Source organism: Selaginella moellendorffii, unplaced genomic scaffold, assembly GCF_000143415.4.
Source record: "Selaginella moellendorffii unplaced genomic scaffold, v1.0 SELMOscaffold_17, whole genome shotgun sequence".
In the NCBI taxonomy this organism is placed as follows: domain Eukaryota; kingdom Viridiplantae; phylum Streptophyta; class Lycopodiopsida; order Selaginellales; family Selaginellaceae; genus Selaginella; species Selaginella moellendorffii.
Window position 1 is genome coordinate 1,658,013 of NW_003314278.1, and position 23,931 is coordinate 1,681,943.

At 49.2% G+C, this 23,931-nt stretch overlaps 12 protein-coding genes across 16 annotated transcripts; 7 read left to right on the forward strand and 5 right to left on the reverse strand.

Moving 5' to 3' along the window:
• Positions 1–25: 25 nt before the first annotated feature.
• Positions 26–2,845, forward strand: LOC9640255 (pentatricopeptide repeat-containing protein At5g02860). The gene is made up of 4 exons (XM_002971479.2): positions 26–1,876; positions 1,928–1,991; positions 2,049–2,160; positions 2,264–2,845. The coding sequence occupies exon 1, from the start codon at positions 171–173 to the stop codon at positions 1,857–1,859; it is 1,689 nt and encodes a 562-aa protein (XP_002971525.2). The 5' UTR covers positions 26–170; the 3' UTR covers positions 1,860–1,876; positions 1,928–1,991; positions 2,049–2,160; positions 2,264–2,845.
• On the reverse strand, positions 2,546–3,670 carry LOC9639984 (ribulose bisphosphate carboxylase small chain clone 512). The gene is made up of 3 exons (XM_002971683.2): positions 3,343–3,670; positions 3,108–3,239; positions 2,546–3,007 (listed from the first exon to the last, which is right to left on the reverse strand). The coding sequence occupies exons 1-3, from the start codon at positions 3,520–3,522 to the stop codon at positions 2,783–2,785; spliced, it is 537 nt and encodes a 178-aa protein (XP_002971729.1). The 5' UTR covers positions 3,523–3,670; the 3' UTR covers positions 2,546–2,782.
• Positions 3,671–3,992: 322 nt separating this feature from the next.
• LOC9640256 (disease resistance response protein 206) lies at positions 3,993–4,723 on the forward strand. The gene has a single exon (XM_002971480.2). It carries the CDS (start codon positions 4,089–4,091, stop codon positions 4,638–4,640), a length of 552 nt encoding a protein of 183 aa, XP_002971526.2. The 5' UTR covers positions 3,993–4,088; the 3' UTR covers positions 4,641–4,723.
• Positions 4,724–4,961: 238 nt separating this feature from the next.
• LOC9639985 (metallothionein-like protein 1) lies at positions 4,962–5,835 on the reverse strand. The gene is made up of 3 exons (XM_002971684.2): positions 5,646–5,835; positions 5,398–5,451; positions 4,962–5,337 (listed from the first exon to the last, which is right to left on the reverse strand). The coding sequence occupies exons 1-3, from the start codon at positions 5,699–5,701 to the stop codon at positions 5,121–5,123; spliced, it is 327 nt and encodes a 108-aa protein (XP_002971730.1). The 5' UTR covers positions 5,702–5,835; the 3' UTR covers positions 4,962–5,120.
• Positions 5,836–6,378: 543 nt separating this feature from the next.
• On the reverse strand, positions 6,379–8,166 carry LOC112346746 (pentatricopeptide repeat-containing protein At4g02750-like). Its single transcript, XM_024676328.1, has one exon. It carries the CDS (start codon positions 8,164–8,166, stop codon positions 6,379–6,381), a length of 1,788 nt encoding a protein of 595 aa, XP_024532096.1.
• Positions 8,167–9,947: 1,781 nt separating this feature from the next.
• On the forward strand, positions 9,948–12,354 carry LOC9640257 (serine/threonine-protein kinase-like protein CR4). Its single transcript, XM_024676329.1, has 3 exons — positions 9,948–11,281; positions 11,319–12,002; positions 12,258–12,354. The coding sequence occupies exons 1-3, from the start codon at positions 9,948–9,950 to the stop codon at positions 12,352–12,354; spliced, it is 2,115 nt and encodes a 704-aa protein (XP_024532097.1).
• A 2,597-nt stretch (positions 12,355–14,951) lies between these two features.
• LOC9639986 (pentatricopeptide repeat-containing protein At4g02750) lies at positions 14,952–16,532 on the reverse strand. Its single transcript, XM_024676331.1, has one exon. The coding sequence runs from the start codon at positions 16,530–16,532 to the stop codon at positions 14,952–14,954; it is 1,581 nt and encodes a 526-aa protein (XP_024532099.1).
• A 140-nt stretch (positions 16,533–16,672) lies between these two features.
• On the forward strand, positions 16,673–19,148 carry LOC112346747 (pentatricopeptide repeat-containing protein At4g02750-like). Its single transcript, XM_024676332.1, has 2 exons — positions 16,673–18,456; positions 18,524–19,148. The coding sequence occupies exon 1, from the start codon at positions 16,673–16,675 to the stop codon at positions 18,386–18,388; it is 1,716 nt and encodes a 571-aa protein (XP_024532100.1). The 3' UTR covers positions 18,389–18,456; positions 18,524–19,148.
• Positions 18,452–19,148, forward strand: LOC112346776. 5 transcript variants are annotated; one of them, XM_024676393.1, is made up of 3 exons: positions 18,452–18,657; positions 18,708–18,782; positions 18,830–19,148. In XM_024676393.1, exons 1-3 carry the CDS (start codon positions 18,499–18,501, stop codon positions 18,875–18,877), a joined length of 282 nt encoding a protein of 93 aa, XP_024532161.1. In that variant the 5' UTR covers positions 18,452–18,498; the 3' UTR covers positions 18,878–19,148. The 5 variants fall into 5 exon arrangements, with proteins under 5 accessions (XP_024532161.1, XP_024532160.1, XP_024532156.1 ...); XM_024676392.1 differs by having other exon boundaries at positions 18,834–19,148; XM_024676388.1 differs by having other exon boundaries at positions 18,452–18,782.
• Positions 18,686–21,144, forward strand: LOC9640258 (type IV inositol polyphosphate 5-phosphatase 11). Its single transcript, XM_002971482.2, has 7 exons — positions 18,686–19,675; positions 19,731–19,864; positions 20,031–20,107; positions 20,212–20,337; positions 20,390–20,595; positions 20,653–20,790; positions 20,854–21,144. The coding sequence occupies exons 1-7, from the start codon at positions 19,322–19,324 to the stop codon at positions 21,007–21,009; spliced, it is 1,191 nt and encodes a 396-aa protein (XP_002971528.1). The 5' UTR covers positions 18,686–19,321; the 3' UTR covers positions 21,010–21,144.
• A 141-nt stretch (positions 21,145–21,285) lies between these two features.
• Positions 21,286–23,084, forward strand: LOC9639987 (cysteine proteinase 7). The gene is made up of 4 exons (XM_002971483.2): positions 21,286–21,479; positions 21,533–21,768; positions 21,824–21,964; positions 22,029–23,084. Exons 1-4 carry the CDS (start codon positions 21,341–21,343, stop codon positions 22,944–22,946), a joined length of 1,434 nt encoding a protein of 477 aa, XP_002971529.2. The 5' UTR covers positions 21,286–21,340; the 3' UTR covers positions 22,947–23,084.
• Positions 23,085–23,112: 28 nt separating this feature from the next.
• LOC9639988 lies at positions 23,113–23,877 on the reverse strand. Its single transcript, XM_024676333.1, has one exon. It carries the CDS (start codon positions 23,875–23,877, stop codon positions 23,113–23,115), a length of 765 nt encoding a protein of 254 aa, XP_024532101.1.
• Between the last annotated feature and the right edge of the window lie 54 nt (positions 23,878–23,931).

Here is a 23,931-nt window from a genome sequence, read left to right on the forward strand (position 1 = left end):
CCCTAGCTCGTCTTATCACAAAAAAATGAGGGGTTCACAAATAGATCCTCGCGATCGCTCTTTGCCGGCGCGCATTGGCTCGAATTCTAGGACTCGACAATTCATCGCGAATGTCCTCTTGTCTCGGATCGCGCTGGCGGTAAGCTGATTCGCGGCATTGCGAGATTTTGATGGCGAGCGCAATGGCGTTTGGCTGGCCATACCAATGGCAGTCCGGAGGAGGAGGAGGGGTGGATGTAGTCGTCTCTTCGCAGCAACATTCTCGCAGGCTCAGGATTTTCTCTCCGGCATTTAGAAAAGGAGCCGAATTGCTGGTCACCGAGGACCAGATTTCGCTGGAGAACACGTTTGTAGCACTGGAATCGTCACTGGAAGGCCTGGAAGTGCCTAGGCTCGGGGAAGCTCCCGTGGAGGCCGAGATAGCTTCCACGAGCTCAAATGGTTCCACTCAGGTGATCGAAGAAAAAACTCCCGAAAGAAGAAAGAAGGAGTGGACTGGTCCGATCAGACCTCGCAAACATCCTCCACTTCCGCCATGGACGGAAGCACAGTGCCGAGAGAAGCAAACGGAGATTCTAAACGAGCTCCTCGCCAACGATCAGCTAGAGGGAGGCGGGCTTCCAGTGGCGACCATCCTCGATGGATGGCTGGGAAAAGTTTCCAGAGTGGACCTCGCCAACGTTATCAAGGATCTGGACGCTCAAGGCAAGCACGCACTGCTGCTCGAGGTGTTCTACTGGATGCAAAGATGCAAAGGAAGGCTGGTTCCAAAGGCACACCTTTGCAACATGGTGCTGGGCATTTTGAGCCGGGCTAGATTGATAGAGGACGCCGAGGAGCTCTTCCAGTGGATCAAGCTCCAGGACTGGGATAAGCTACGTCCATACAATGCGATGATAGCAGCATACTACCAGGCAAAGAGGCCCAAGGACGCCTGGGATGTTTACTACCAAATGCTCGCGGAAGGCATCGATCCAGACGACGTTACTTACGACATTCTTGTAAGTGGGAGTGGAAAGAATGGCTATCCGATCGACAGGCTCTTCTTGGAGATCAAGTCTAGAGGGGTGGCGCTCACGTTACGATCATACAACGTCGTGATCTGCGCGTTCACGAAGGAAGGAAGCATTGACAAGGTGGAGGAAGTGATCCGCGAGATGATACGGCAAGAGCTCCGGCCGGATTTGTTCTCGTTCAACGCCTTGATCGCCGCATACGCCATGTCCAGGAAGCCGGAGAGGGGACTACAGGTTTTCAGCAACATGAAAGCCGCGGGTGTTCTTCCGGACATCGTGACTTACACCACGCTGATACAGATGTTTAGCCGGAGCGCCATGCACAAGGAAGCGATCGAAATGTTCGAGGAGATGGTGGTGAACAAGTGCCAGCCGGATTTCTTCGTCTACAGCCTGCTCGTCAGTGTCTACGGCAAAGCTGGTCTTGTGGCGGACGCTCTCCTGATATTCCACAGGCTTCAGCTGGAAGGACACAGGCCGAATATCGTCACCTACACGTCCCTAATCTCCGCGCATCTCCACAAAGGCTTGCTCGAGGAGTCACGCAAGCACTTCTCACAGATGGAAGCGTATGGATGCCGAGCCGACGTCCATCTTCTAAACACAATGATTGACGCGTATGCCAAGGCCGGGATGGTGAACGATGCTGCTAACTTGCTGCACAGACTCACGGCTCAGGGAGTCTGTCCGAACAGAGCCTCGTATGCCATTATCGTGGAGGGATTTCTTCATGCCGGACATGTGGATGAGGCTCTTGCGGCATACGCATCGATGTCCGAGGCCGGTTTCAAGGATGAGAAGATGAGCTCCAGGATCTCCAGAAGAAGCAGTCCGAGGAGATGATATCATTTTTGACACAGGTACGAGCTTTTCTTTCTTTTTCTCTCATTTCTGGCGAGCATTTGCTCTAGGATAACTCTCGACTCAAGAGCCCTGCGAGTTTGTCTAGCTTGTTGGTACCACCAAAGCTTACCGGTAGACCGAATTTTGTTTGTTCATCGGAGACAAGAGTACTAACGCTAACACTTTCAGGTCGATCGTCTGGGATTTACTCCCTGCTAAGGATATGGTCCAGTGACATTGCCGGATTGTCGAGCCTATGGTGTCGTTTAAAAGCCGCTGGACGCATCGAAAGACTCTCCAGGTACTCGGAGGCTCTTTTCTTTTTTTCCTCCTTGTTAGGCACAGCGTTCTTTTCCTTTTGGAAAAAGATCTAACCTTTGCTACTACTGATTTTGGCTTGCCAGAAGCTCCAGAAACATCATTCTTTGAGAGCTCGTGCTTGTCAACCATGTAACGATCAAACTTTTACATTTTCTTTGCAAGAATCGATTCAACGAGCGCTGTAGCCGGAGTTGTTTTCATTCCAGAGAAAGCACTCGATCGTTATCAATCATCCAGAGCCCAGATTAGCAACGAAACAGCGGCCAAACTATATATTATTTCCTGCCTGCTCTTTCGTCCACTCAGGCCCAATCCATCCACGTCTGGAACACTCTCGAATTTCAAACCTCACGTAAAGAAGCATAGAAAGATGGAAGTATTGTCATCAAATATATGATTCTTAATGCTCGAGAAACCCGTCATCTTGCACAGGGGTGGTGGTAATTGCTTGCATCCCGGGAGAGAAGAAACAAAAACATTATCTTAGAGAGGTGGAGGGGAGGAGGGAGAGATTCATGTGTGTGGGCACAAAGACGACGTCGATCGATCCATTAAGCTTGCTCGGCTCGCGCGCTGGAGCTGGAGCTGGAGCTTCTAGAGCTCTAGGTTGGCTTGAAGACGATGAATCCCGCGCATTGCACTTGCCTGACCCGGTCGAATCCCAGCACTCGAATGAAGCTAGTGGGGAAGTCCTTCTTGCACTCCTCGATCTCCCTCAACACCTGGGCGGAATCTTGGCAGCCAAACATGGGGAGCTTGTACATGGTCCAGTAGCGGCCATCGTAGCATCCCGGGCTCTTGTGGCATTCGCGGTACACGTATCCTTTCTGCAAAGAGAAAGAGAGACAGAGATTCGACCGAATCCTCGCGATTTCAGTGCTTGTTCTCGCCAAAAACCAATGGAGTTTGATGGCGAGAGGAGCTTACGTCGGAGAATTCCAGGCAGGGGAACCATCCCTTCTTCAACATGTAGTCGATCTCCTTGGCGATCTGGTCGGGCGAGAGATCCGGGAGGTACGACAGCGTCTCAAACCTGGGATTGTTGTAAGGCGTCCATGTCTGGGGAGGGGGTCAAGGAGGAGGAGATCAGTTCTCTCTCTTGCTTGGGAATGTGGAGCTCCAAGCTTGGAGCGATTGATCGCGCGCGAGAGAGGCTACTCACCAGCATGCAGCTCACACGGCTCCCATTGGCGACGGTCTTCTGGCTCCATTGGAGTCCTCCCTTGTTGGCAGTGAGAGCCGTGGTGGCCTTGAGACCTGTGAATCCGGGGACCTTGGGAGCCATCGGGGTGGAGAGCGCGGCCATTGGGATCACAGCGGACGATGCAGCCCCCGCCACCATGGTGGATTAGAGGATTGGGAGCTCGAGATAGGGAGGGGGAGAGAGCAAAGCCAAGAGCAATGTAGGGCTCTTGGGAGATGGGTATAGATAAATACTTCGAGAGAGGGATGCCACGAACCACACACGGGAATCCTCTCCAGGGCCAGATAGAAAGTGGAGGGAGAGGAGAGAAGGCTGGCGCGCCCACCGCAAGAGGACGATAAGACGCGCCAATGAACGCCACGTGGCGGGGTGCCTAGGCCGCATATTCAGGATATAGCTGAAGGCTGATCAAGTCCATGAAAGTTGACTAGGGCAGGCGTGGCACGGGACCTTGATTGACTTGGTCAACAAGGGTCAAGGCAATCATGTTGACTTTGTTTGCACAGCAGGGCTGTTGTGTTGCCGCCCAGCGCACATTATCACCCCGGATTTAAAATCCTGAAGCTTAAGCCTGCTGGATCTATAGATTGCGGAACAAGGGGAAGAAAGATTGGATTATATCTCTACTGTTCTTTCGTGATCGATTCAACTCTCTCTACTTCTGTTCTTAATTTACTCCAATTGTGTTCTTTCGTGATCTTCAAATGGAGAGATCGAATTCTCGTCGGGCATTTGCTGCTCCTTTCATCGTCTTGGCAGTGGTGGTGATGGTGAGCTCGGCCTCGCAGGAGCCCAAGCGCCCATCGTCCGTGAGCTTCTACATGCACGACACGCTCCAGAACAAGACCCATCCATGGACGGACACGGCGGTGGAGGTGGCCGGACCACACCACAACCTCACGGGCCTCGGCTTTGGCAAGATCATCGTCTTCAACGATTCACTCACGGATGGGCCGTCGCTGGCGAGCTCCAAGGTCGTGGGAAAGGGTCAGGGCGTCTACATCTACGACCACACTCAGGCCGGGGTGGCGTTCAACGCTCTGCTCCTCTTCTCGGCGCTCATCGAGACGGGCGAGTACAACGGGACGATCAACTTCATGGGCGCGGACGTAATCTTGGCGCCATCGCGGGATATCAGCGTCGTGGGCGGGACGGGCGACTTTGAGATGGCTCGCGGCATCGCCACGATCACGACGCACTCGATCGATGGGGACACTTTCATCGTCCTGTTCAAGATCAAGCTCATCTACTGGTAAGCGATTTGTTTGTACTAATCAAGTTTGGGTGTTTTCTGGTTGTACGAAAGTTACATTCTCAAAACAATTTTTTCTTCCCTCTCGAGAGTTCTAATAAGGAACGCTAGATTTTTTGACCTTGCGTCTCCACCTACAACATAGATGATGGCGAGCGTGCACGCTCACTCCTTTTCTTAAAAGTCAAGCTTTTACGTCAGTGTGAGCGAAGCTCAAATGATAACCCAGTGTGAGCAAAGATCCATGATAGCGCATTCATCCAAGAACGAGCAAACCGGACACTCACTTAAAATCCAAGCAAAGCCAAGCGATCACCCATCCATGTCACAGCTACAAATTTTCCACCAAAGTTATTATCAAGTGTTACAACCATAGGAGAGGAAGACCTGTGCTTTAGCGCCGGCGTGAGGATCTACACGCCAAGCAAACACACGCCTCCATATTAGCCATAGTAATCTTTCAATTCCATGAGCGATCTTCTCCTTAGTTCTTGCCGCAAGTGCACACGCCCGTCTGTGCGCACTTGTCGCAGGTATCGGTACCCACGGTGCGGTTCTTGCCGCAAGTGCAAACCCCGGTTTGAGCGCACTTGTCGCAAGTGTCCACGCCCTCCACGCGGTTCTTCCCGCAGGTGCAAACCCCGGTTTGGGCGCACTTGTCACAGGTTGCCACTCCAACCGGGGCGGCAAAGTTCGCACCGCTGCGAGAGCAAATCACCTTTTCAGTGAGGGATGCATGGAGAGATTCGCGAGAGTTTCACCTGAAGTCTCCGGCGGTGCTCAGGAACGCAGCATCAGCGATCCTCTTGCCGCATCTGCAAGTCACAGCTCGAGTTAATTCGATCGCCCTTTTAAGAAACTCTGTTTGTGATTGTGACTAGGAGTCCTGGAGTGGAACAGGAGTAACAAGGATGTGATCCGAGAGAGCGAGAGAAACAAGAGCTAGAAAACAAAAGGTTCCTCTCAATCGAGGAAGAAGTTTGACAAGAATGAGACGTCAATCACTTACGAGCAGCTGGCCTTGCAGCCACACTTCGGGCAGCAGTTGCATGATCCGCAAGACATTTTCGATCAATAGGGAGGATTGAACTTCTTGCGCTTCCAAATCAGACACTATCACTACGAGCTCGGCTATGGCTTCCAGCCTAGAGCCCTCGCTAACAAGTTATAGTCGCGGTCTTGGGGCCACGAGATCCCCAGTCCCAAGAGCCAGTCACAATCTGCCACGTATTTTTATTCGTCGGGCTCCACCCGAGGTGATTTTTCTTGTCACAGACTGAAATAATGCATCGATTTTTTTCTCGGCTATGGCATTGATCGATCAAAAGGTTACAAACTTTGATAGCTAGCTAGCTTCACTCACTACTGCCACCACCGCCACCATCCTTACAACAACAAAAATGACTGTATGATTTTGCTGGCTGGAGTGTAGATGTACTCTTCTTTTTAAAAAGGTACCTGTGCATACGGATGCCAACTTTGAATGATTCGCAGCAAACGAGAGGAAGAGAAATCAAGGGAAAAAAGAGGAAGAAGCCCCACAAAGAAGGGACGATCTTAAGCGCAAAAACCATAGAACACACACTTGTTCACGCGAAATTCTCATCTAGGCACGCACCATATCCGATCGAATTGCGTCCTTTTTCCGTCCGGGCTAAAGTCCTGTCAACCACGACAAGATTGACAGCGACACTGGAGTGTAGCCGCAAGTAGTGCTGATTGCTTTGACTAATCTAGAAGAGTCAGCATCCGTTGACCACCACTGACTTGGTCAACGACTGGTTTTGTTCTATGTACAGATTCGACAGCAGGAAGTATGGAGCCTGGGAGGCCGGATCCAGCAGGAGCGCTTGGGCGGCGGCCGTGGCTCCCTTTCCAACGTCTCCTTGAGTCTTGGAAGAACCCAGCAGAGTTGTCCAAGCGGACAAATCCGGGACGAATGGCATTGTGTTCATGAGTTCCTCCGCTTGCTCCAAGTGCCCTCCTCGCGCCAACACGTCGATCATGCAGTAGTAGTGCTCCGGCAAGGGATTCCCCAGCATTCCAAAGTGGTCTCTGGCTTGATCCACGAAACCCGCGCGGCTGCAAGCAGTGAGAATCCCCAGAGTTGTCACCGCGTCGGGAGCAAAGCCTTGGAGCTCCATCAGTCTGTAATGATGGATCGCGAGCTCGCCATGGCCTGTGTTGGCGTAAGCGTGGACCATGGCTGTCCAAGACAAGGAGCTCCAGCTGTGCGGCGCGAGCTCGTCAAAGAGCGCTCGAGCTTCATGAAGATCCCCAGCTCGGGCATACCCAGCGATCATTACGTTCCAGGACACAACGTTTTGCAGCGGCATCACTTGAAACAAATGTCTTGCTTCCCGCATATTCCCGCTATGGACGTAGGCAGTGACCATGCATGTCCACGAAAAGATGTCATGCTGGGGCATCTTTTGAAACGCTACTACTGACTGCTGTAAATTTCCACTTGCGACAAATGCTTGAATCGTCGCGTTCCATGATAGCGAGTTTCGTCTTGGCATCTTGGTGAAGGTTTCAATCGCCTCCTCTGCAGCGCCAACTTGGGAAAAAGCCGCAATGATAGCGTTCCAGGACGTGAGATTTCTCGCTGGCATGGAATCAAACAGAGCTCTCACTTTGAGCAAATCCCCGCCATTAGCATAAGCCGTGACCATGGCGTTCCACACCACGGCGTCCTTGCCGGGCATGCTCACGAACAGGCTCTCGGCCTCGCGGGGCTGGGCATTGTCACTGTAGACCTGGAGCATGACGGTCCAGGCAACTACATCGCGCTCAGGAATTCGATCAAAAACACGCCTTGCAGCATCCACTGAAACGCAGCTCGCGTGAACGATGATCATAGCTGTCCATGAGACTGCGTCTGTGTGTGGGATCTTTGCAAACATGAGCAGAAATTCTTCTAGCTTGGCGTGATCAGCGTATGCCTGAAGCATCGTGTTCCACGACACGAGATCTTGCCCGGGCATTTCGTCAAACACGCGCTTGGATTCTGAGAGATGCCCGGTTTGGGCATACACTGTCACCATTGCGTTCCAAGACACCATGTTTGGATTTGGAATCCGATCAAACATTTCCTTAGATGCATCAATGTCGAGCCTCAAAACGTAAGCGCCCAGCATCATATTCCACGAGACAAGATCCTTGTCTGGCATCAGCTCAAACAGTTTCCGCGCTTCGTCGATATACCCGTTTTGGGCATAGGCTGATACAATCATCGTCCACGAGAAGACATTGGGATTGCTCAGGCGATCAAACTCCACTCTTGCGTCCTCCACACTTCCACATTTTCCATACATCTCGATCACCAGGTTCGCGAGATACAGGTTTCTCTTGTAGATGCTGTCTTGAATCCAGGCGTGCGCTTGCTTCCCACGCTCCAAGTTGTGCGAATCTCCGCATGATCGAAGCAACAATGCGTAGAAGGCAACACTGCCCTCGAGAGCTTGCGAGCCCGTCTTCCTTTTCCTGGATTGCTGTCTAAACGCTCTGCCCAGAAGCTCTCTAAACATCAATCAAAAAGTAGTAAAAGAACAACATTAGGAGCATTTGACAAATGCAGGGACGTGATCTTTGGCAAGCAGGCAAGATGAAGTCTCGGCTGGAGGCTTGGAGTATAGGCCCAGGGAGTTGGGGTAGAAATTACACGAATAAGAAGATAGTGCTTTGGGATAAAATGAACTCAATTGTAACTCTTCTAATAATTGTCTAAATCAAAATTATCTATATCAGTAATCCTGCTTACTTTTGACATTGACATTGTTAACAAGTAAATGTTCCTCCAACTGAAGCATGAAGGGCAAGGGACGAAGCCCGAGATTGGATGATGAAGGGCCATGATTGTCACCATATTTGAACCCATTGGTTTTGGGGGGTTCTATAAGACTTTGTAAACAGTATAGAGTATATGAATGAATGAATGAATATTACTTTGTCTCGAGAGCACTTTAAGCTGAATAGCATTTTACTATTAAAGTAATGCCTTTCACAGCTTTAGAATACCTGTCACAACTTGCCTCAAAACTATAAAAACCATAAGTAATTTATACATATATAACAACATACTTCATTCAAAGCCACTACACCAAAAACAAAAATAATAACAAGCTGTAAGAAATTCATTCAATAGAATGGATGATGAAGTTAAATATGATTATTTTGTTAAGAAAATCATACAATTTCTAAAATAAATTATGATGCATTGCATGTAGCAATGCTTGGTTTGTTTAATAGTAATGTTATTCTTACTTATTAATCCAATTGATCAAGTAAAGTTTATAATTATAAGCATGTTTGTAATTTATAAACACGATTAAATTTATTGCATATCAACCACTAGATAATAGAATAAAAAAGAATATACTAGAAAGGGTTTAAGAAATTTTTAAAGTTATAAACATGTTTATAAATTATAAATAAAAGATTAATCTAAATGAATAACAACCGTTAGATGGTAGAATATCCTAGAATATCCAAGCATATTCTAGGTATATCCATTACCATCTAGCCTACAGGTTTGCTTAAGCAAACTAAAAATCTAACATTTTATAAATATTAAAAAAAGTTAAAATACAAGAACAATTTTAATTAATTTAAGATATTTGTTATTGCTTGTTTTATTTAATTGTAGCGTTATTCATGTTTAGTTTTATTTATTAATTCAATTGATCAATCAGAATATATTATTATAAACATATTTATAATTTATAACGACTAATTTAAAAAAATTATAAATTTTATAAATTATAAACATCTTTATAAACTATATGGTAAAATATCCAAGAATATTCTAGACATTTCAATGATAAGAATCTAGTTTTTTAAAGTTAGAGTTGGTATGTCTACTATGAGATTCATTAAAGTAGCATAGTTTTTAAAAATTAAAAACTTCTAATAACATCTTGATTGAATTTAATCTGAGGGCTAACAAGACCCTATTATTTATAATTGTAGTTTACGGTTCTCACGGTTTAATGACTACATAGTAGTTTAATTATGTTTTCTCGTTATTCTGAAAATAATAGTATATGGTAATTGGTTTATACTTTAATTCAATATCAAAAGCTAAAGAAAAATACGACAAATATTTTTTAAAACTGGGTTGAACTTTATTCATTGACAGATTACAATGAGCTGGATTTAGGTTCTTCAGTCAATACTTAGCTTATTACGAAATGGCATGATTTGAGCAAATTGGAGCTCTTAATTCCTGCTTGTATATTTCTCTATGGGATTTTCATTTGTTTCAATAGTGATTGTACTACAGTTTTCTCCTGTGATAGGTTTTGGATCTATGGCCACAATCGGTTCTATGTGGACTGGCTATCCTTACATAGATGTAGGTGATTATTCCATTTGTGTTTTACAAGCAAATTCCTTACAACCAATATACTTGGGAAAATTTATATCGCCAGTAGGAGTACCTAAAGACAAGAAGCTCTTGGCTATTTCAGGAGGATCCGGGTTTGTATGTGGGCTGCTTTATGGTTCACAGTTTCCAATATGCTGGGGTGACATAGAATTGCCACAGTCTCTAGAAAACATAAGCTTTACAAGCTTGAATTGTGGCAGGAGCCACTGTTGTGCGATCCGGAGTGACGACAGTAAAATCAACTGCTGGGGTATATTCATCTACAAATCTCCAGACCAGCCATTCGTGTCAGTCTCATTGGGAATAGATTTTTCCTGTGGCCTGACCCAAGATGGAAATATTACTTGTTGGGGTCATCTCTCTGATGCTATACCACAACCAGATCGAGGCACTGGAACCTTTGTATCTCTATTCGCGGGAGGTTACTCCATATGTGGGATAGAAAGCTCCACAAGGGATATACTTTGCTGGGGGGAAGATGCTTCTTACACTTATGCTCCATCTGTTTTTCAATTCTCTAGCGTAACCGGAGGACGCTATCATATGTGTGGCATTAGAGCGGATAATCACCAAGTGGTGTGCTGGGGACAAAACAATGTTTATCAGCTTAGAGCTCCAAAGAATGTCTCATTCACAGCCATTTCAGCTGGCGACTTTTATACTTGTGGTTTCACGCGGGATGGGCGTTTAAGAGTTCTTTGCTGGGGAGGATACAAGGAAGAGTATTGGGAAGTTAACATCACTGGCATTCATGTTAGTCAGGCGATATGCTCAAGCCGGTGTCGCAAGGATCAATACCAGACTTCTAAGTATGGGTGTCCATCGCTAACAGATCGGGTGTGCTTGGATTGTTCAGTGTGTACTGGTGATGATATTGAGCTTGTTCCGTGTGGGATCAACACTGATCGTGTGTGTGGGAAGCCATCTTTGGCTTCTCATCAAGGGGATATTAAGAACCTGAGGAAACTCTTCCTTGTGCTGTTGTATTTGATCATCACGTTGTCTTTTGGGCTCATTCTCATGGCTACGTTTTCGTATTTTACTTATATGAAGAAGAGGAAGCTAGAAACACTTGCTAACATTGTGAGCTTTTCCAGGAGCGACATACTTTATTTCTCCTCGGCAGAGCTGAGAGAGGCGACCAACAACTACAGCGATGAAATGGTTTTGAGCAAGAGTGCTTCTGGAAATGTTTACAAGGGACTGCTCCAAAATGGTCAGGAGGTTGCTATCAAGCAAGCGAAGCTGTTTAACAGGTACTTGAAACTTATAAACTCCGTGTATGCCTCTCAGTGATGAAAACAGGTCGGAGAAAATGTTTGAGAAGGAACTGCATCTTCTCGGGAGAGCTCACCACTCATGCCTGGTGAATTTGATTGGATACTGTGAGGTGGACAAGCTTTTGGTCTTTGAGTTCATGCCCAGAGGAACTCTTTCTCAAAATATATATACCAAAACGCCACCATTGGACTGGGTAAGCCGGATAAGAATCGCTGAACAGGCTGCCCGAGGCCTTGAGTATCTTCACAGGTATGCATCGCCAAGCATCATTCACAGGGACGTGAAATCATCGAACATCCTTCTCGACTACAACTGGAATGCTCACGTCTCGAATTTTGGCCTTTGCTCGCTTGAAGAAACTCAAGCCAGTGGAACAACCATCACAACACCCGGTTACTTGGATCCCGAGTATGGTTCCTGTCTCCGCCTCACAGCCAAGAGCGATGTTTACAGCTTTGGAGTGGTTCTTCTAGAGTTACTCTCCGGTGAGAAGCCGATTGATTCTTCGAGAAATATCCAGGACTTGGCAGCTTGGGTGCTTGATCTCGTCGGACGTGACGAGTGGAACTCGGTGCTCGATCAAAAGTTGGCACTGCCTCCACAGCCGGAGCCTTTATACAATGCAGTGAAACTTAGTTTGGAGTGTACCAAGGTCAGAGGCAAGGATAGGCCAACTATGAGTGAGGTTGCTCAGAGGCTAGAAGAAATATTGGAAATGATTCTAGTACCTTCTTCCTTGAGTTCCATTACAAATACAACGGTGTCTCTCGTCTAACAAATGGTAATCACATGGTACCTTTGTCTACCGAGAGATTTTTCACCAGCACTGGTTTTCCCGGTCTGGTCCACTCCAAGTCTGACACCAAGTCAACTCATTCGTCGACTAGTCAACGCAAGTAATACCACGCTAGACAACAGTAAGTATGGTCAACCCTGACACTTATCTCGCAGCTCTCTCCCCAGGCGTCGCGTTCCCGTGGATCTTGGAGCAGCCCAGCACATTGTCACATGGCACGAGGACGTCCCCAGCGTGATCATGCAGCAATAGTGTTCAATTGATCTGTCCGGCTTCACCGATTGAAATTGGCCCTGGCTCTCGTCCAGTAGCCCCATACTTGAGCACGCCCAGCATTGTCGTAGAATTGGCCTCCAATCACTCCTCATCGGAAGACTTTAGCCAGATTCTTGAGGTTCTCATGGTGTTTCATCTCACGATATTGCGTTCTGGCATTTCATCGAAGAGTCTCCGGCCAATCCGCAAATGGCCTGTCTGAGCATAACAATAGCTGTTCAGAAGAGCGTTGAAGACTTCTCAAGGTCGCCACCAAATATAAACCACGCGTCATTGAAAAACTTACCTCGCTTCTTCATAAGATGACATTTGATCTAGCATTGATTTATCCGCGATCTCAACCATAGCTGGCAGCCGCTGGCCAGAGCGCTCCTAGAGGAATGGCCCAGAAAAAACGTCACCCCGGCCAGAGGAAGCTCCGCGACGCAAGCGCTGGCCATGGCGGCAAATTTTTAACCTTTTTAACGTTTTCTTCACATATTTATTAGAATAAAAGTATTGGGTTTGTTAAAGGTTTTTCAGCCAATTTTTAAAAAAACTGCCATTTGGTGTATGCGTCTCTAAATTTGTTTCATTAGTAACTTTGCTCCATTTTTCTCCTCTGATTGGCCACAATCAGTTCTATATGGACTGGCAATTGCTCCATACAAGCCAATTCCTTACAACCAATCTTCTTAGGAAAATACTAATGGCACGGACAAGAAGCTCTTGGTTACCTCCGGAAGATCTGGATTTATATCTGGGCTGCTCTGTGAGCTTTACAAGCTTGAATTGTGGCAAGAGCCACTGTTGTGCGATCCGGAGCGACGACAGTAAAATCAACTGTTGGGGGCTGTTGACCTAGACCAGCCATTCGAGTCAGTCTCATCGGGAATAGATTTCGACCCAAGATGGGAAGATAACTTGTTGGGGCCATCTCTCTCCTATACCAGAACCAGATCAAGGCTTCGCATCTCTGTTCGCGGGAGGCTACTCCATATGTGGGATAACAAGTTCCACAAGAGATATACTTTGCTGGGGAGTAGATGCTTCGTACACTTACGCTCCACCTGTTAGGATGCTACCATATGTGTGGCATACGAGCGGATAGTCACCAGGTGGAGTGCTGGGGACAAAACAATGTTTATAAGCTCAAAGATGTCTCCTTTGCAGCCATTTCAGCTGGCGACTATTATACCTGTGGTTTGACGTGGGATGGGCGTTTAGCAGTTCTTCGCTGGGGAGGATACAAGCAAGTATTGGGAAGTTAAGTCGGTGTCGCAAGGATCAATACCAGACTTCTAAGTATGGGTGTCCATCGCTAACAGATCGGGTGTGGTTGGAGTGTTCAGTGTGTACTGGTGATGATATTAAGCTTGTTCCGTGTGGGATCGGCACTGATCGTGTGTGTGGGAAGCCATCTTTGGCTTCTCATCAAGCAGAAGTTAAGAACCAGAGAAAACTATCCCTTATGCTATTGTGTGTGATCATCACGTTAATAATGTTGCCGTTTGCGCTCATTCTCATGGCTACGTTTTTGTGTTTTACATACATGAAAAAAGAGGAAGCTAGAAATGCTTGCTGACATTGAGAACGTCTCCAGGAACGAGATACTGTATATCTCCTCAGCAGAGCTGAGAGAGGCAACTAACAACTACAGCGATGAAATGCTTTTAAGCAAGGGTGCTTTTGGAAATGTTTACAAGGGAATGCTCCAGAATGGTCAGGAGGTTGCTATCAAGCAAGCGAAGCTGTCTAACAGGTACTTGATTAAACTCAAAGTTGATATCTCCCTGATGAAACCAATTTATCAGGTCAGAGAAAATGTTTAAGAATGAACTGCAGATCCTCCCGAGAGCTCACCACTCATGCTGAACTGGATTGGATACTGTGAGGTGGACAGCTTTGAGTTCATGCCCAAAGGAACTCTTTCTCAAAATATGGGTAAGCCGGATAAGAACCGCTGAACAGGCAGCTCGAGGCCTTGAGTATCTTCACAGGTATGCATGACCAAGCATCATTCACAGGGACGTGAAATTATCAAACATCCTTCTCGACTACAACTGGAATGCTCATGACTCGAACTTTGGCCTTCCCTCACTCGAATGAAGCCAGTGGAACAACCATCACAATCGCTGGCAAACCCGGTTACTTGGATCCCGAGTGGTTCCTCTCTCCGCCTCACAGCCAAGAGCGATGTTTACAGCTTTGGAGTGGTTCTTCTAGAGTTACTCTCCTGCAAGAAGCCGATTCTTCGAGAGATATCCAGGACTTGGTAGCTTGCGTGCTTGATCGCGTCAGACGTGACGAGTGGAACTCGGTGCTAGATCAAAAGTTGACACTGCCTCCACGGCTGGAGCCTTTATACGATGCAGTGAAACTTAGTTTGGAGTGTACCAAGATCAAAACCAAGATTAGGCCAACTATGAGCGACGTTGCTAAGAGGCTAGAAGAGATATTGGAAGTGATGCTGGTCACTCCTTCCTTGAGTTCCACTGGAACTACAATGGTGTCCCTTGTCCAAGTAATGGGAGTTTTTGGAGATTGCAACGTCTGGTCAACTCTGGTCCGACACCTCGACTGGTCAACGTCAGTCAAGACCCTGTCTTGGTTTGTATCATGCTAGACAACAGCAAGTACGGAGAAGAGTTTCTTGGGATCAACCCAGACGCTTGTCTCGCAGCTCTCTCCCCAGGCGTCGCATCGCCGTGGATCTTGGAGCAGCCAAGCAGCGACGTCCACATTGTCACATCCGGCTGGAATGGCATTGTATCCACGAGCTCCTCCGCATCCCGGATTTTGCCCGACGTCCCTAGCAGCGTGATCATGCAGCAATAGTGCTCGGACCCCGGCTCGATCGATCTGTCCGGCTTCATCGATAGAAACTGGCTTTGGCTCTCGTCCAGCAGCCCCATATGGCAGCACGCCGTGAGTACGCCAAGCATTGTCGTGGAATTGGGCTCTAATCCCTCTTGGTCAATCTTTCGGAAGAGCTCCAGCGAGAATCTTGACTTTCGATTCTCGGCGTAGGCGTAGATCATGGTGTTCCAAGTCACGATATTGCGTTCTGGCATTTCATCGAAGAGCCTCTGCCCGATCCGCAAATGACCAGTCTGAGCATATGCTGCAACAACCGCTGTCCAGGAGACGATGTTTCGATCAGGCATTGCGTCAAAGACTTCTCTCGCCTGCTCAAGCTCGCCACAGAACACAAATCCAGTGATCATTGTGTTAAACGCCACCAGACTCTTCTCTGGCATTCCATTAAAGAACTTCTTCGCTTCTTCAATATGCCCATTCTGGGCATAAGATGACATTAGTGCCGTCCATGCCACTATGTCTCTCTCTGGCATCTTCTCAAACAGGCGTTTACATTCCTCTAGCTGCCCGTACTCTGCGTACGACACGATCATAGTCGTCCACGTCACGATGTTTTTGAACGGCATCGCGTCGAAAGCATCTCTAGCCCGTGAGAGATGCCCGGCTTGGGCATATGCTTGGACAATGGAGGTTGAAGTTATAACGCTCGCCTCTGGTGCCTTCTCAAACATCGTCACGGCATCATGGAGCTCGCCAAGGTTGGCATAAGCGGTGATCATCGTCGCCCACGAGATTAGATCGCGCTGGGGCATCCGATCGAACACCTCCTTGGCATCGGCCAATCGCCCACCAAGAGCAAACGCCTGGATCATCGAGTTCCAGGTGACAATGTCGCGGTCGGGCATTGTCTCGAAGAGATCTCTCGCGTTTTCCAAGTAGCCATTCTCCGCGAGAGCCGTGATCACGGTGTTGCAAGTCACAACCGAGTGCTCGGGCATCCGAGCGAACAGGGCCTTGGCCGCTTGCAAATGCCCGTTTTGGACGCTCGCGTTCAGGATGATCCCCCAGGAGAACTCGTTCGGGGATTCGATGGCGTCGAAGACGCGGCGCGCAGATTCGATGCTGCCACACTTGCCATACATCTCGATGAGGAGATTATTGAGGTAGAGGCTGCTCTTGTGCTTGGTCGCAAGGATCTTGTCGTGGGCTCGCCGGGCCGCTGCCAAATCCCTGGAAGCCCCACACGATCTGATGATCCGAGCGTAGAGCGCGAGATCTGTGAGATCCAAGGGGTCTGTGACGCCCGTGAACTCGAGGTTGTAGTTCCCAGGAGGCATTCGCACGCCCACCGCCATTGGAGCATGGCTTAGGGCAAAGTGTTGTCTGATGTGGCGAGTACGTGTCAAACGGAGTTGACGTGGATCAAGGAAAGTCTGCCACATGGAATGCCAGACGTGTTAGGAAGTTTGCCACATGGAATGCTAATTGGGCGCCAATGTGGCGCCCATGTTTTAGGGTTCTTGAGAATGTGGATTTCTTCGCGAGGGCGGTGCGGCTGTGTGGCGATGTTAGGGATTGCCTCCAGGCGCAATGGCTGCATCGCCGGATTCTCCAGAGCGGCCAGATCAAGAACAGGTACCTCGCAAATCTGGTGGTGGAGATGTATGGCAAACTTGGCATGGTGGAAGAAGCGCGCGGCGTCTTTGACGCCATCGCGCAGCCGAATCTCTTCTCCTGGACGATCATCTTGAATGCCTACGCCCAGAACGGATTCGTGGAGGCAGCGCGAGAGATTTTCCGGGAGATGCCTCAGAGGGATGTGGTGGCGTGGAACGCGATCGTCCAGGCGCATGTTCTTGACGGGAATCTGGGCGATGCGCGGCGGCTGTTTGATCTGATGGAGAGGAGGGATGCCGTGTCCTGGACGATCATGCTTGCGGCATACTCGGAGCTGCGTGACGCTAGTAAATCCGAAGAGATCTTCGAGAGGATGCCGGAGTGGACGAGATCATCCACGAATGCGATGCTTGCAGCATATGCCCAGACTGGGCATTCCAGAGAAGCGAGGAGCTTCTTTATAGCTATGCCTGAGAAGGACGCTATCTCCTGGGACACGCTCCTCTCGGCGTATGCTTACGATCGATACTGGAGGGCGGTGCTCGCTACTTTCGATCGCATGCCACAGCACTGCGAGTTCTCGTGCTCGCTGTTGATCGGGGCCTTCGCGCAGACGAAACGAATCGAGGAGGCGCGAGGCCTCTTTGATCGCATTCCTGCGAAGAGCGTGGTGATCGAGAGCGCGATGCTGGACGTCTATGCCCAGAGTGGGAACCTGGAGGAAGCGAAGATCTTCTTCGATGGAATGACGCAGAGGAATGTGGTGTCCTGGAACACCGTCTCTGGAGCGTATGCCCAGTTCGGGTATATGGATCTGGCAAAGGTGGTGTTTGAGAAAATCCCAGCTTGGAGCATCGTTTCCTGGAACGTTTTTCTGCAAGGATTCTCCTCGGCTGGAAAACTCGACGAGGCCATGGAAGTTTTCGAGACCATGCCGCAACGCAACGCTCTTTCGTGGGTTGGCGCGATCATGGCCTATGCGCAGCTCGGGCATATCAAGAGGGCGATGCAAGCTTTCGAGGCGATGCCGCTCCAAAACATGGTTTCGTGGATGATCATGGTGGTGGCCTACGCCGAGAAGGGACACATATCCGAGGCGAGGAGATTGTTCCAGACGGTTCCTCGGCAGGAGAGCCTCTCCTGGAGCTTCGTGGTGGTGGCTTACTCGTTCATCGGAGCTGGAAGGGAGGCTCTCGAGGAGTTTTACAGGGTCGATCTGGAAGGGATCAAGCTTGACAGCGTGATGTTCTGCCGGATCCTCCACGCTTGCTCCCACACGGGGCTCGTGGACGAGGCACTCTACTTCTTTAGTGTCATGGTGGAGCGTGGAGTGGCAGTGGAACAGGAGCACTACAACTGCATTGTGGATATCTTGGGACGAGCAGGAAGGCTGGAGGAGGCCGAGGAGGTGCTAAACAGCTTGCCTCGCCTGGCTCCACACCTGGCGGGATGGCAGAGCTTGCTGAGCTCTTGTAAGATCCAAGCCGATGCCAGGCGTGGAGCTAGAGCTGCGCTGCGTGTGATCCAGTCCAGCCCCGGCTGCTCGTCTGGATACTCGCTTCTCGCAAACGTTCTCAAGTTTTCTTCCAGTTAAGGCGCGGTTCCTTCTTCCTTCTTGGATGCGCGTGAGGCCGCCGACTTCAAGCCGCCAGTTTTGAAGAGGTGAGTGTTTTCACTTCTTTTCTTTTCCATTTTGTTGTCGAAATGATCGGTGATGGTGCTCTGGCAGATTTGGACGACAAAGGCAACGAGTGGGACGTTTTGATGGTGATGACCACTTCATCGACGTCTGGTACTTTTATCACAGCTGCACAGGGTCGGCCGATGTCCAAAGTGACTCATGACTTTCGAGAAGAACACCAGGTATTCAAAGAGCACACGAGTACTGACCTTTTCTTTCCAGATCTTTGTAGGGTCCTAGTGATGCAAGAAGAAGATGGACGCAATCCATCCCACAGACAACCAGAGCAGCAGGCAATCTCTTTCGGGTAAGGAAACCAAAGATTCGCTTGATTCTTTTAAGACACTCGTCCAGTCAGGAGGCACGACCATTCCAAACTTTGAAACGACGCAAAACTGGTGATGCGCGGGCTGACGAAACAACCGAGTAGGATATCCAGTCCTCGCAGAACAAGAAAAGAGAATTTTTTCTGTACGGCGCCATATGTACGACGCGTTTTTCTTCTTTTTGTGAACCACACAAACACTGTAAACTCCTGCGGCCGCACACCACAGCTGGTCGTCACAGGCTTGTTTCTCGTTTCGTAGCGCTTGGGTGTCGCTCGTTTTTTATTCCTTTTCGTTGCGATCTTTCCTTCGTCCCGGTGACACATAAACACAAGCACTTAAAAGCTCTTCGAGATCATTTCGAGTTCCCCACATCTTCGCCCTTCTCAACACCTCGCAAAGGGAGATCCCTTTCCTCTTGCGATCTTGGAGGCCGATCCAGCGACCCTTTGGAGGAATTTGGGAGCCCATCATCGTTTCCCAGCAGCCCAGTTCCGCGATCCGCCGATCCAGCCTGGTCATGCGCACGCGTTTCAAGGGGCTGGTCAAGAGACTGCTCTTGAGATCGTCGAGAAAGGACCAGATCGTTGGCTCGTTCAGGGACAGTGGTCTTCTCAGGCTGGCCTCGTCCTCAACGGGGAACAACGCGAGGATGATCCTCGTCCAATCCCAGGAGCTTGGAGACATGGAGGAGAACGACGCGGTATCGGATCAACCTCTGGAGGACAATTCCTTGGATAGTTTCCACTCGTGCAAGACTTCCATCTCCTCGAGCGATCACCTCCCGATTCATGGTCATCCAGCGGCAGTAGAAGATTCAACAGCATCCTTCAATCTCCGGATTTATGCCGTGACTTGGAACATGAATGGCAAGGTATGAATATCGAATCTCTCAACGTTCCTTTTTGTTCTTACACTGTGACTCCCAGATCCCACACGACTCTCTTCCCAAGCTTCTAGAAAACGGGAGAGGTGACTACGATTTATACGTGATTGGGATCCAAGAATCGCCAGTTTCTTCGCTGAGGCGTGTTCTTCATCCCATTCTCGGCAAACAGTACAGGTATGCTTTCTCGAGTCTTTCTTTCGTAGGTAGTGTGATCTTTCCCATTTCTAGCCATAGCGTAGCAATGTTTTCGGTTCTTTAGATTTGTGTGACACATTTTCGTGAAATGTCAACTGAATTCTCGAGAGATGGGATTTTGACTTGGTGGCTCTTTTCTGCACAGCTTTGTGGCAAAGTCAGTGATGGGCTCGCTGCAGCTCTACGTGTTCGGGAAATGTTGGCTGCAACATCACATATCCGGTAAGCTTTGCTGACTTTTTCCGCGAATGAATCTATTTTTCATTCTTTTTTCCTGAACTCACTGGAGAGTTTGTTTATTTTTCTTGCTCCCCACGGGCAAACAGCCAAGAAAGTTGATAAAGTTCGATTCAAGGGCTTTGGTGGAGTTGTAGGAAGGCAGAAAGGCGCTGTAGCCGCGTCCTTTTGTATCGGCAATTCATCCTTCCTCTTCATTGCGTCCCACTTTGCCGGTAAGAAAGAAGAACTTGCTTCCAAAAACTGTTTCTAAACACGAAAACACAGCTCACGAGAAGAAGGTGAACGAGAGGCACGTTCAGTACTCGCGAACCCGGCAAAAGATCTTTTCGCGGCCGAGCACCTCACAAGAACAGCCCGGCAGCAACTTCATGGACGAGTCCGACGTTGTGGTCTGGCTCGGAGATCTAAACTATAGAATCGAAGGCAGCAGAGGTCTCGTCAAATCGTTCGTGAAACAAAACCTTGAGAAGGTACGATACAAAATCTTTCCTTTTTGGTTTTCATGGTTTCTTCCTTGTGGATCACAGCTGCTATGGAAACGCGATCAGCTCTTCAACGCAGTGGACAAAGGCGAGGTCTTTAATGGATTCGTGGAAGGACCTCTCGAGTTTAAGCCAACTTACAAGTACGATGTTGGAACGGACGACTATGATACGAGTGGCAAGGTTTGTGAATATTTCTGCTATGGATATTTGCAGCTCACAGTTTCGTGTGTTGTCTACGATCAGGAAAGGGTTCCATCCTGGACAGATAGAATTCTTCTCAAGATTAGAGATGAGAGCTCTATCAGCCTGGATGTTGTCAACTATCAGTCAATCGATTCTTTGCGGAGTTCCGATCACAGGCCTGTCAAGGCACTTCTTCGCGTCACCAATCTCAGCTAGAGCAAGTCCCCGACTCTCCAAAGTTTTGACACATACTTGTGACATAAAAAGGTTGTAATTTTCTATACGTCCATATCTCTCCCATGCTGAAGATCATGGGAGGTGGATTTTAATGAGATTTCACTTTCAACTTTAGTCGTGAGGGGATACAAATCGTTCTTGAAGGCATGAATGTCCGAGCTCGTGACTCTCGTGGGAAGAAAAAGCTTTGTTTTTTTTCCCTCTGTTTGTGTAAGGGATGGAAGCCCAGACAGAGCTCACATTTCTCGCGTGGGCATACGAAGCTCTAGTATAAATCCAGTGTGGATAACTTGGATCATTCATTGGAGGCATGGAATCGTCCTGTGGAGTACTTCTCCTTGTACTCATCGCTGCCGCGGCGAAAGCTTTCGCTGCTGCTCCAGCGTCCATCGACTGGCGAGCCAGGGGTGCCGTGACGCCAGTGAAATCCCTTGGAAACAACTGCTCAGGTGAGCTTCTTACAAGAGTTTCTCATGGATTTGATTCATGGGTCGAGTTCCAGATGGGAGCTGGGCATTTGCAACCGCTGCTGCCGTGGAAGGAGTCCACTACATTGCGACTGGACAGCTCGTGGACCTCTCGGCCCAGCAGCTCCTCGACTGTGACACGGCCTATGGGAACTCAGGTTGTAGCAAAGGCTTCCCCCAGAACAGCTTCCCCTATCTCGAGGAGGGTGCCGGCTTGCACAAGGAGGCCGACTATCCTTTCACTGGAAGCTCTGGCTCTTGCAAGAAGAAGGTTGCCCTCGATCGAAAGCTATCCATGATCTCGATGATGGTATCTTATTTTGTAGGATGGTCTCGTGGTCACTATCGACGGCTTTGACAACCTCTGGGGTTCCAGCAGCGACGCCGAGATGGTCGAGCGCGTAGCCAAGCAGCCAGTGACAGCTCTAGTGGACGGAGACGCTGACGCTTTCAAGAAGTACAAGAGTGTAAGTTCCTACTTTCGATTCATCCAAAGAATGTGAGTCGAGAACTTGTTCTTCGTTCTTGCAGGGCATTTTCAAGGGACCTTGCTCGGAGGACAAGCCCCGGCTGGCGGTCCTCATCGTCGGCTATGGCTCGGAAAAGGGCGAGGACTACTGGATCATCAAGAACTCCTGGGGGACTTCGTGGGGCGAGAATGGCTACATGAGGATCCAGCGCGGCAACCACGGTCTCCCCTATGGGCGATGCGCGATTAACTCGTTCGTCTACTACCCGACCAAAGCTCCCTCCACCACCGGCTCTACCGACGGCCTCGTCGGCTGGTGGGAAATGAACGAGAGAAGCGGCAGCGTCGCCAAGGATTCCTCGTCCAGCAACGCCGCGGGAACCATCTCCGGCGCGTCGTGGAGCTCGAGTAGCGGCCTCACTTTCAGGGGCTCGGGGAGAGTTTTCTGCGGTGGCGGGGCATCGCTGTGCGGCAAGACGCCATTCACGCTCGTTGCATGGGTGAAGATCGCCGCGTCTTTCAGATCCAAAGGCGTGATCATGCAGCAGCGAGGCCCCGGGAACTGGAACGGGAAGGTGACAACCGATGGCTATAATGGCGAGTACCAGCTCTACGTCCAGGGTGGCAAGCCGAGCTTCTGGGTGTACGGCGATTTCGCCGACCAGTTCCGTTTCTCGGCCTCGGCGTCCGTGAATGACGATCGGTGGCACCAGGTCGTGGCGGTGAGGCAGGGAAACCAGGGTCTTCTCTACGTGGATGGAGAGCTCTCCGGATCGGCCAGCGGCGAAGCGAAGAACTTGGTGTCCAATCTCCCGGTTTACCTTGGGTGTGACTGCCGGGACAACGTTGACTTCTTCACTGGATCTCTCTCGGGCTTGAGGATTTATAACCGAGCTCTCTCGGCTGACGAGATCAAGCAGCTCAAGGCAAGCAGTGCACCGAGTGCTAGCGATACCACGTTGCTCCACTCAACTGGTTGAGAACACTCTTTTTTGCCTTTCAATCAAAAAGTTGACCGCCTTTTGAAGTACAATAACCTTTAGTTGACAAAGTTTATCTTGAAATTTCTTAGTTCCATTTCATTAGATTCAAATCTAAATAAAAATTAAATGCAGATATGAAGATCACACACAATTAGTTTACATTTCAAAACATGGGTGATCTTATTGGGATACCTTTCCTTGCCCGCTTTCTAAATCCTTGAAGAGCAGGAGCTTGACGCTTGTCATGCTCGACAGTATTACAAGGGGCACTAAACACATGTACTGCCTCGTCCATTATCCTCGCACGAACTTGCTCAATGGAGCTTTGCTCTGGCTGCTTTCGTTTCCTGTTGGATGGAGCCTTTTTCGCCTTGGGAGCCCTAGGTCGATCCTTTGGCTGGACCTTAACGACCCGGGCTTGATGATCGTTGAGCTCACTTCTCGGTGGGGCGACCTCGCCAAAAGGTGGCGGAATGTTCTTCTCCTGACCCTGATCGACTTGGGCTTGCTGATGCGCGACGAACCCTTCACACTGGAGCTTGCAGTAGAGCGAGCAGTAGAGAGCTCCGTGCAGCACCCTCTTGCAGTGGCGGCATAGTACCGAGTTTTGCACCTCTATTCCTCGGGGCCTGGCGTGGAGATAAAAGATTGGGCCTCCGTTGATGATAAACGTCTCCAGCCCCGACGTATCGATGAGGCGCTCCGCCTCATACGCCTTGAGTGCAGTAAGGCGGCCTGAGATTACGATCTGCAAAGCGTTTCGGGGATCGCAAGTCCGGTGATCCTTTTTGCATTCTTGACACAGGGACACTAAGCACTGCTTGCAGAAGAAGCTCTTCTTGCGTTTCCCGGATGTGCAGTTGGCGTGGAGTTCACACACTGTGAAGAAGTCCGTCACGTTCAACAGAGCTTGCAACCACGACGCCATAACTCTCGTAAAGGAAATGTGTCTTCCTTTAGCTCTCCACTATTTACATACTAT